The sequence below is a fragment of the Gavialis gangeticus genome, unplaced genomic scaffold (genome assembly GCF_001723915.1).
Source record: "Gavialis gangeticus isolate Ggan-Ray unplaced genomic scaffold, GavGan_comp1, whole genome shotgun sequence".
NCBI lineage: Eukaryota > Metazoa > Chordata > Crocodylia > Gavialidae > Gavialis > Gavialis gangeticus.
In genome coordinates this window covers 121,653,050-121,664,451 of record NW_017729032.1, presented here as the reverse complement: position 1 = coordinate 121,664,451, position 11,402 = coordinate 121,653,050, and the positions used below count along the sequence as shown (strand labels likewise).

The 11,402-nt window shown below is 42.5% G+C and overlaps 1 protein-coding gene across 1 annotated transcript in view; it reads right to left on the bottom strand.

Moving 5' to 3' along the window:
- Positions 1-11,402, bottom strand: part of CLDN10 (claudin 10) — a 131,187-nt gene that overhangs the window by 10,080 nt on the left and 109,705 nt on the right. The window contains exons 2-3 of the mRNA XM_019524763.1: positions 1,391-1,552; positions 1,138-1,219 (exon numbers count right to left, since the gene is read on the bottom strand). Coding sequence (XP_019380308.1) covers positions 1,138-1,219; positions 1,391-1,552 — 244 coding nt within the window. The remainder of the gene's footprint in view (positions 1-1,137; positions 1,220-1,390; positions 1,553-11,402) is intronic.

Sequence of the window (11,402 nt, the reverse complement as noted above, 5' to 3'; positions counted from 1 at the left end):
TTAAAAAAGGACTTCTTGTTGTCCTTAATCCGGGAAGCCAGCCCCTGTTCCATCTCTGCCTTGGCCTTCCTAACCATCCCCCTACATCCCCGAGCAACTGCTGAATAGTCCTCCTTAGTGATGACCCCTCCTTTCCATTGGGAGTAAGCCTCCTTTTTGGCAAGGAGACATTCCCGGATGTTTTTAGTGAGCCATGGAGGCTTATATGCTCTCCTGCCCCCTTTGACCCTCCTGGGGATTACCTTCCTCTGGGCTTTATATCCACCTCTCTGTCCTGGGAGGGTATAATCAATATACAGCAGAGAGAAGTAGGTAAAAACTTGTCTCCAAAGCCACCTCACTTAAACTGTTGCAGAGGAAGAGGCATGCTATGCCTTTCATTACATGAAACAAATGTATTGCTTGAAGTACAGTTCCCTATAATTAAAATCTGAAGTTCAAACTTTATTTTGGATTATTCTTCTGTATGGAGCAACTGGTTTGTGTGTTGGCAGGTGTGCTAAGGTGGAATAAATGACAACTGAATCAGTGACAAATGTAGACCTAAAAATCAGCTTAGCTCAATTGAATTTATCCTCTGCAATTGTTTTAGTACACAAAACATTATGCCTTTACATGGAGATTAAATATTAGTTACTTTATAAGTAATTTGCAAAGATTTTTGTCAGAAGTAATTGCTTTTGTTAGTTCATGAAATTCCTGAAGTATGTACAACTTGGTAGTTTAAGTTTGAATAATATAGTGAAACATAATTACAGACCTCATATTTGTCTCTTGTCCAGAGAAGGGGAGTCAAACACCTGGTCTGGAGGCCAGATACAGCCCACAGAGACATTGTATCCTGCCTGCTGGACTACTGGAAATTGAAGGCATTGCCTGCTGCAGAATTCCAGGTCCCTGAACCCTACTGGGCATGATCATTGGCCCTACCATCAGACCTTGGACCCCTGGACCCTTGCTGCTGCCACTACTGAATTTGGCACTGTTGCAGCCACTGGCCCTGTGGATCTGGCCACAGGTAAGTGTGACAGCCCTGGTCTGGAGCATCCAGTTCCTTTACAAATTTACTTCAGTATGTATTCTATCCAATCTACAATCTAATTTGTTTGAAAAATTAATGGGCGTAAAAGTACTTACTTTTGTGCAGTAAAAGTAGGATCAAAGAATTCCGATGTGATTCTGTTTGCATACAGGGAACAACCAGTCATAGAGCACAGTCCTAAAACACATCAAATGAACAAGTCATTCATGGGTATCAGTATATTACTTTGCAGCCTGAACCTGCTGGCAGTTAAATCAGAGGGAGTTGTGCTATTGATTTAACTGGAAATAGAATCAGATCTGATAAGGTTTCAGACATGCAGATTTATAGTTATAGTTTCATATTTACCAGAAAGTATGAAAATCAGCCCAGCTAAACAAGCTATTTTAGCTTTAGTCTGATCTGAGCCTCCGACTTTTGTACACTTCATCCCAACCAGTCCAAATATGGAACCAAAGAATCCAAGACTGACAGCAGCTATCATGAGTCCTCTGCAGGCTTGTATATAACCTGTAATCACAATGTTGAATGCTGATATTAGAATAGCATTAACTAACAGCTTTCATTGTAGGCTCTTTGATTCCACCCAAGGTGCACAGGAGTAACCCACAAGCAGGACCATGCTCCATACCAAGTGATCAGCTCCTTCATCCCTGTTACTCCTGATTCTATTGAATTAAATGGAAACACTCTTATTTATTTCAGTGGGCTTTTGATTAGGCTTTAAGGTCCTGATTCCATACACATTATATTTTCCAGTAGATAAGACATGTTTTCCTTGCAAAAAGGAGCTCTTAGAAAAAAGAATAGATTACTGAAATTAGACACAGGCATCTTGAAGAAAAACCTGAACAGTCCAGGACCAGGTTGGTGGTTGGGTGGGCAGGAAGATACTGCCATCCTTCCCTCAGGTGGGTGTGTGGGAGCATGAAGGCACAAATTTATCTTTTGGTGGGTGGCCTCACTTATACACTGATGTATCTTGGACACCAGAAAATATGTGTCTAAACTGAAGCACATGGACATCCTGTTGACTTGAACAGAAGTACTCACATGCTTAAAAATAAACATAAGGCTTTGATTCAACAAGTAATTTTCTTGCACAGGTGTTGAGGACACTCAAGAGTAGTGTCCTTGAACAAGAAATACTGAATACTTGGCACTTTCCATCTTCCGAAAGTAAAATCCTGTGATAACAGCAGCAAGGCTTATGGGTGAAATGATGCAATCTTTCAAAGCTGAGTTATTACCATAAAAGATTACTCTTCATGACTTGTTTGTTATATGTTAAATGAAAAGGTGCTTCCATTACTTTATTCATTCATTTCACTTTGATCTCTACTGAGCCATTTTCTGGCTGTACCACAATTGGAACGCCATGCTCTATTTTACTCATTCCCTCCCACTGTTAGTTATTTTGAGTAATAGACCTAACAAAGAGGAAAAAGTAGATACTCAGTGGAAAACAAATTAATCAAAATGTTTTAAAACAATAATGATTAAGGATACCACAACAGAGCAAAACGAGAAACAATTTTCATCACGCAGCACCTGTACCATCTATTCTTCAACACCGTCAACCAGGATTCTATTAACTTGTGACATCTGTTTTTACAGTGCTCCTGTTATCTCTCTGCTTAAAGCTCAAAATATTAAACTGAATGACTATAGCTGATGATGCATTACTTACATATGTGCAATCACACCGTAGGATTTCTACAGCCATATTTATACACATAGCTAAGGACTTGGTAGAAAAAAATCAGTACAAAAGCATAGCTGAGACACTTTAGCTTGCCATCAGAGTTGATACACCAATATTACCAGGAAAGAGCCATGAGCTGGAAAAATATTCTAGCTATTTGAATGCAAATTAAATTTGGTTTAGTTTGCCTGTGTTGTGCAGAACATAATGTGTATTAATATAGAACAAGGTCTTCCGAAAACAAGGCCTATATTCTTTTGTCTACCCTAAAAAGAAACCTTTTGGGGAAAACATTTATTGCTTCATGAAGGGGAAGAGGAGATGTTCTCTAAAACCTTGTGAAGCTTGAGGATAAGTGAAACAACTGGTTGCCAATACTGCAGGGGCTGTAACATCTGCAGAGAGAGCCAGCCCCTCTGTGGTGGACTCCAGACTTCCCTCTTCTCCAGCAAGACAGCTGATTCAGAAGCCAGAGTACCATAACTTCCCATCATTCAATTTTTCTCTATCTGCAGCAGAAGAGGAACACTTGGCTCAAAGTCACCATCTATGGCAAGGAGTTTAATTCTGGTAAGGTACATAAATAAAATGAAGACAAGGTGAACTGCAATTAAATTCCCATACACAACTCCATGTAGAGGAAAAATGTTTCCAGTTCAGTCAGTGCTGAAGCACTGTAAAAAGAGCCCAAAAGGGCCTTTATTTCTCTGTGTTTGGGAATAACCTAAATGGAAATGAAAAGTACAACTTTAAGGACTTGTGCACCTTAAATTTAAGAACTGCAGCACTCCAGCATGGAATTCATAACCCTGTGTTAGCTACTTAGGCTTTGTATAGACTGCATATATACAGAGAGTGCTAGGTGCCTCCAAATGGGACCCAACATGGCCAGCATACTGAACAGGGAGCTACCTAAAATGAGACAACGGAAAGCACTCTGGAATTCAGGCAACTGATCTCGGATGACAGGGAGATGTCTTGTTCCACTTGGCATCCACAACCTAGTACTCTCTCGAAGGTGTGTGTCTACACTCTTGCTTTTGTAGGTCTGAGCAGCACTCACTCTTTTAAATCATGCCTGGAAGAAGAGGGACCAACATGATCTACATTTTATATAGTAGCTTAGCTGTCAGAGCACTTGTTGAGAATGCAAGAGAACTGGTTTTAGTGCCCTTCTCAGCCTGAGGAGATTAAAATCCACAACTCCTACTGCCTAGGACAGTATTCTACCCACTAGGTTAGAAGCTGTTCTGAGTTGGAGGCATTCTTCATCCCTCCTGTTAATACTATGCTACTGTGCAGAAAAAACTGAGGATAAATTGGGCCAAGAGCGACCTAGGGAGCTTGCTGGTTAAGGCACTCACCTAGGATGGAGAGTCCTGGGTTGTTTTCTAGACTTTCTGCATTTCACTGAAAATGGCTATTGGATAAAATACAGAAACAAACTAGGGAGCAAGACTCCACCTGCCCAGGTGAGCACCATCGTGGTTCCTACTGCACTCTCCGGGCCCAATGAATCATTAATTTGAAGACAAAAGTTTGGGTATGCTTACCAGTGAATAATTTCTAGATAATACACTCATGAACTGTAAAAGGTTTGCTCAATTCCAGGACTGCCTGTATAATGAAACTGACTTCACAGGTGATTAGAATAAACTGAAACTTCAGAATTATAGCCTCCAGAATTATAGTCCTCAACTGACTCAGTTCCTGTTACAGTAATAGGGCATGTCTATACGTGCACATTTAATCTGCATTAGCCCAATTTAAGGCACATTAAGGGCACGCAAATACACATGCACACCATTAATGCCCCCTAAAAATGATGATTTAAGGTATTTGAGCCTAAATTTGATACCTGCATAAAGATATCAAATTTATGCACTAAATGGCATTAGTGAATGCATAAACGCACTAATGTGCATTAATGTGGTGTGTGTCCATTGACTTGGGACTAGCTTTAGTCCCAAATCAGTCCACACACCTGCAGTAATGCGTGTTAGTGAGTGCGTATGTAGACATGTGCCTAAATTGCCTTAATGTGCATTAGGTTAATGTGCATTAGGCACATGTAAAAGCATGTGTAGACATGCCCATAGTGATCTTTCTATTTCTAGGACAAAAGCTGCACCTCTGCTCAATCTTTACTCAGATAAACCTCCTAGCTGAGTCAAGAGGAGGGAAGTTTTAATAAGGAAGGATGCCAAAATTTGACTCTTGATTTCTAAGTCTATAATAAGCTATTTCCTTTTTTAATTTTAGCAACATGAATATCAGAACTTACTTCTACTTTCTTTGCTTTGGAAATATATTTGCCATACCATTTTGGTATAGCAGAAGATGAAAACTGGCCGAGGAAGCCATTATTTTTGACAGGTCAATGTACTGGCTCTGTTAGTAGCTAATTAGCACATTAAGGTGCTGAACCATGAACATATTTATCCACGGGTTCTTTAAGCTTTATTTATGTCTAAGTTTCATAGGAGAAATAGTAAATATTCACCTCAACAAAAATAGTTAGCCTATGCTATAAACAACATGGCTGAGATTCGTTTGTTACTAAAGGTCAAAGCATGCTTGCAAAATAATAGAGGCTAGTGTCACAGCAAGAAATAAATAACTCACTCAACTACAAAATAGTTTCAATTAGCAGTACCATGACTTGGAATATCCGTGGATTCTGTTGAATGAATAACTGTACTTGACCAATGTTTTACCAAGTTCAGTAGGCCAAATAAATTCTAAGCTCAGTTCCGTGTACAAAAAAAATCATCCAGCTAGGGCAGCATTTCCCAAACCTTGTGGGTTTGTGCCCCTCTCTATTAGAAGTTGGCTACTTTTGCACCCCACTTTTTCAGTTTCCACTTCCTCTGCTTCTGATTTCTTCCCTGGTAACAACAGATTGAAGGGGGGGCGGGGGCTGGGGAGAATCAGTGGGAATATGTGCCAGGGGAAGCAATGATGACTGAAACAGGGGTGCACTGGTTCTTACAACTGTGATTCACTTACATCCCTCCCCAGACATGCAAGGGGAGTGAACCATAGTTTGGGGAACATGGCATTAGGCTGTTTTCTAATACAGAATTTAGAAATTAATGCATGTATCATTTAAACCAAGAGGGGAAAAGAGCAGAAGGTACTAGGAGTACCTTCTAATTTACCTGAATAGTGCCTGCCTACCTACTATGTTGAGAGGCACTATAAAAATGCAGATGTATTAAGGTTCCTTTAAAAGGGTAATGAATATTTAACCAAATATGACTTTTGTTTGTCTTGAACAGTTAACATTTGTTACCTATGACTATTTTGTTAAATACAGTTTTAAATTTCCTTCCTACCACCTAGCTAATAGGAAAAATACAATAAAAAACAATCAAAGAGGAAGAAGCCAGGAATTCTTCAGTTTCTATTGATGAATGAAATAAATATGCTATTTCCTAACATGTTAAAAACGTATTTGGATTGCAAGCTGTAGGAAAGTGGTTAACTGAACTATGCACCAATTGATGTTTCCAATAAACAGTCAGAACAACTTAAAGTCACACATTTTAAACAGAGGAGGAAAAATAAATTACTGAGAGAAATGAATATGTTTCAGCCACGTTATATATGTTCAGCAGCATTCCAAACATGACCTACTTCTGTTTTGGTTTTTTGTTTTTAAATATGTTTTGTGCATTCAAAATAATCCTATTAGGTAATGAACAATACTGCCCTCATATATGAAAAGTTCTGAGGAGCTGACATCCATTTATTACGATATAAAGAAAAAAATGCATAATACTATAAGGACTGTCACTTCTGAAATGCATGCCTTATATGACATTGTCCACATTGCACCATGTGAAACAAATGAGATTGCTCTATAGATAGATTATTTCATAAAACACACACCCAGGATGTAAGTTTCCATGTAGTTTTCTTAACTCTTTTTTCCTTAAATGAACTATTTTTCAGATATCCTCTTAGCAAGTTATTGGATCCATTGGTGAAAAAATGGTGACTGAAATGTGCTAATTTTGTGTGGTGGCTTCATTATTAATATTGTGTCCTCGTGTGGCACTGCACAAAACTCAGAGATAAATTTATGACCTGTTTACTCAGGCAAAGCTCCCACAAATTTCACAAGAGTACTGTAAGCAGTGTGGTATTGGGCCCTGAATCAGAATGGGCTATATGGTGTGTAAGGCTATCAGGAAGTACAGGTTGTGGGAAAATCTTATGAAAATTGCCATGATTTAAAAAATACTGCAGTTCCTTATAAGCTTTTCATTAGGCACGAACCACATGCTTTCAAATATTTTTCACAAAAAACAGGTTGTGGGGAAAGGGGACCCCTGCCACAAGTACGTAGGGAAACTCAGATTAAACCCCATACTTAAGAAGGACTTGAGCAAAGCAAAGCAACGACTTGAACTTGGGATTCTTTTTTTCTGCTAAAGTGGCCTGATCTCCAACCTAGATGTATCATGTTGGAGCTGTTCCAGGGCTCAGGGAAACTGATTCTATCCCCTACTGCACAAGTATCAAAGATCCAGTCTACAAGCCAAATCCAACCCAGAGAACCCCACTATCCAGCCCCCAGTGCTGCCCCTGGGTCTGTAGCTGACCTGCATGCAGCACCACAGGGTCTGAAACACACTGCACATGGCACCCGTTCTGCTGCCCTACTGCACCAGAGGGAAGGGGCTGGGAGAGGGAAGGGGCTGGGGGGCCAGATTGAGAATGTGGGGTAGGAGTGTGTCTCTGTGCCTGCTCCTAGGAGCAGGGCCGGGGGCGGGGGTGAGGGCAGCAGTGCCCCTCTGCAGGCCACATGCACTGCCCGGATGACTGGTGGGGGTGGGGCTCACAAGCGGCAGCCGCCACCGCCCCACACCACCACTGTTGCACCACCTTCCCATGGCCAGTCGCACGTGGCTCTGCAAGCTACTGAAGGGCGGCACACGAGGTGCAAGGTGCATCAGCGGCCTGCGGAGCCACACGTGACCAGCCGCAGGAAAGCAGCACAGGGCATGGCAGCGGTGGCATGAGGCAACGGCAGCCATCGTGTGCAAGCCCAGCTGGGCAGTGCATGTGAGGCCTGCAGAGGGGCACCGCTGCCCTCTGCCCTGCTCCTGGGAGTGGGCACAGAGAGCAAGCTGAAGTGTGGGATGGGGAGATACTGCAGTGTGCTAAATGGGGCTGGCAGCACCCGGCACACCCTTCCCCCTCCCCTGGGTAAGAAGCAAAATATGGGAAGGTGCCAGGGGAGACGCCACTGCCGTGCCCCAGAGCGCACTCCGTCCCCGCTCATCCACACATACCCCCATATCCTTTCTAAGTACCCCTGGGGGTACATGTACCCCCAGTTGACAACCCCTATGCTAGACAGTTGGCAACTTTGTTCTCACTTGCTCTTATTCCACACACCTATTCCAGTGGACCTGACTAGTTGTGCTTGCCAGCATATTGTGGTCTGAGTGTGGGGGAGATGGAATAATGGTTCTTGACTTTCCTTAGGGGACCCAATGGGCTAGATCTTATTCTACCTATTAGATGCATAAGACTTTGACATCTAAGCACAATCATATTCCATCCTGTTTGAATTCCTGCAAATCCATTAATGTATCTATTTTTCCAGCCTATATACATCTTATCTTTAAGACTAGATCACAAAAAAGCAGCAAGGCAGAGGAGGATCCACACACCTTTCGTATTAACAGTTTCTCAGAGACTCGAAGTGGACCAAGATCTCACATAAACATGCAAATCTACGTATTCATCTAACAAGTAAAGTGGGATCTGGCCCCATATCTTTATTCAGGAGAGTAGTTAGGAAGAAAATTCTCACTACTCTGTATCTTAAAAATGGGAATTCCCTGAGCCCTTAATACAGCTGGGCAAGAAAGAAGGGGAGGGAAGAGGGAAACTACATAAACACCACACAGAATTCTTTATGTGCCTTAAGGTGAAGGAGGTAGAAACCATCCTGAGCCATGCTCTGCATATCACACTGCAGCACACTTGACATTTATGTTCTGTGACATCAGGTATGAGATAGGAAATATTCATAACACCCTGTGACACAGGTTCATGGTAGGTTCTGCAGCATCTCACCGAAGAGGAGTGATAATGTCAGTCTGACCATGGAATGCCTAATGAGACTCATCAGCTGCTAAACCTTAAGCTGATACAGCAGCCGACCAGTCACTCCATACCTTTCCTGGAGTTTTGGGGAACATGTCACTGCCAACACACTCTGCATCATCTGATTGTGGCCAAGCCTAGTCATTTGGTCCCATATTAGAGATACTGACTGCATATATGCTCACACTGAAATTAGTTTTGTTATGGGACCAAAAAAAAAAAAAAGTTAACTTCATAGTGGTTGCAGAGTGAGGCTGATGAGGGAAGTCATACCCCTGCTCCTATGTCTGGAACCTGCAGCCACCTGCCAGGTATGTCTCTGGAAAAGCCTGCCCCCCTCCTCCATCAACTCTGTTCTCCAGCATTCAGTCTAACCATCCCACTCACCCTTTTTGGCCCAGGGTGCGAAAAGACCTAACTGCACCTTTGCTGGTAAGGAATTTTTCTCTATCCATTATTTTTTCTTGCTGTCCTATTCTTATTCTCTCCACAGTTCTAAATGCTCCTAATCTTACTAGCTTTATTGTTAACTTTGTTTTCTTTTTCAGAGCAAGTAAATCTTGGAGCCAACAAAAGGAAATGCTGTGATTTTTGAAAGAGGGTAGAATGGAGCCAGTCATCATTTAGTTATGACTGGCTTTATACATTGCACCTGTTGAAGGGAATGGTAGCTCCTTAGCTGGTGAAATTGGCCTTAGCATCACACAAGTCATTTGAAGTAGGAGAAATGACACTATCCTGGGATCTGGCTCAGAGGGATTCCATGTCAATGCATTTGGTTTCCAACCTAGAACAGGCTGTAGATTGGGCAGAGGACTGAATTCTTATCCCCATAGGCACCAACTTTTATCGCTGGGTAGGAGGGGGCAAGGATGATGGATATGTGGAAACTTCTTTGCATTTCAGGTGACCGCCCTCTTCCCAAGGGGGGCCAGAGCCCATAAACCCTCATATACTCAGCACCTCTGCTTATGCTTATTTGTAAAGCAGAAGCAATTAAACAAGAACAATTGAAAGTCACCTACATGACCCTGCCACTGTGCCTGTGCTCTGGCAGGCCCCTTGACTGGGATCAGTGAAAGGTTTCATATCTCACTACCACCCCTTTTTAATGATTCAGCTGCTAATTAGTTTTTTGTTTGCCTGTTTTTGGTTTTTTGTAGTCAAAGTTTTTACACTAGAAATATTATTGCCTCTTGCCTCCTTTTTCAGGCACAGGTTGGAAAAAAAGGATTGCAAATAATATAAATATTATACATCCTATTGCACATCCTGCAGTTCACTCAACTGCATCCACAGCTAGAAGTGATAAAAAATACATATATCCCTTCCTGCCTCCCACATGTAAATGGTTCCTTTTAAAATTAGAAAAAAAACTATTTAGTTCTTTGCAATAACTCAATCTTTAGCTTCAAACACCAGAATAAAATCTCAGTTGCAGCACTGTATTTCTACTTGCTTCAAAACTAAGCAATGCACATCTTATATGTGCATACCCAACTGCTGCAAACGTTTAAGTTGCCATTTATCAATAAAGTAATTACATCTGAGTTAGTACCACTTGGAAGCAAAAGAACATTCATTAAAATGGAATGATGTAAAGGTTCATTTCCTCCCCCCTCCCTCCAATCCTGGGCACGTTTGGCAAAAACATAAAGAGCTTAATGTCTCAATGGTTTAGAAACAATTAAGAGACAAGAAAAATTAGGTCCTGTTCTTTTCATGTCAGCTCCAAGTGAACTGCTTGGTATTCACATAGGAAATTAGCTACTGACAGCTGGAGAAGGTAGCGTGCGGAGTTACCTCCTGTGAACTGCCGAGTGTGGAATATATATCCCTGTTAATCTTCCAAATAAATTGAGGGTAGGAAGTTCCAAGTTAACTACATAATATTGAAAAACTTGGGAACACAAGAGGAAAAGCCAGCTCACTCATAGTGCCTGAGTGTCCAGGAAAGCAAGAGTGGGAAAGAATCAGTTCAATTTTTAAAAATGTTTCTGACCTGTGCCTAAAACCACCCTGGGAAGCAAGTTTTGGATGAGAAGCCGTGTTTCATACCCTGCTATTTTTGATCAGAAATGGATAAGGGAACAGAATGGAGCCGCTGGCATCTCGCTGCGACCGACTGTCAGCCGGCACATCCCTGCATCTACACAAAGCCGGACCGAAGTGGTGACATTGGATTGAGCCTCCCAGAAGTCGCGGGAGGTGGGAGAAAGGCCACAGTCCTAGGATGTGGCTCAGAGGGGTCCCCCGCCCCCGCCTCTGTTTGCCCACAAGGCACAGGCTGTGCGTCCGACCTACGCTTTAACACAGGCATAGGAGTGGGATTAACGCCCAGCGCTCAGGCTTTGTGGCCAGGGCAGGGCAAGGAGCCTGGTTCGAGGTCTGACACCCGAATGCTTAAGTCTAAATCAGCTGCCGGGGAGATGGGTCCAGCAGCCCCTCTGCCCTCTCTCCACCCCGCCCCCCCCCGCACCCTTGGGAGAAGAGGGGCGATGCCCGAGGAGCCCCGCAGTGCCCCTTCCA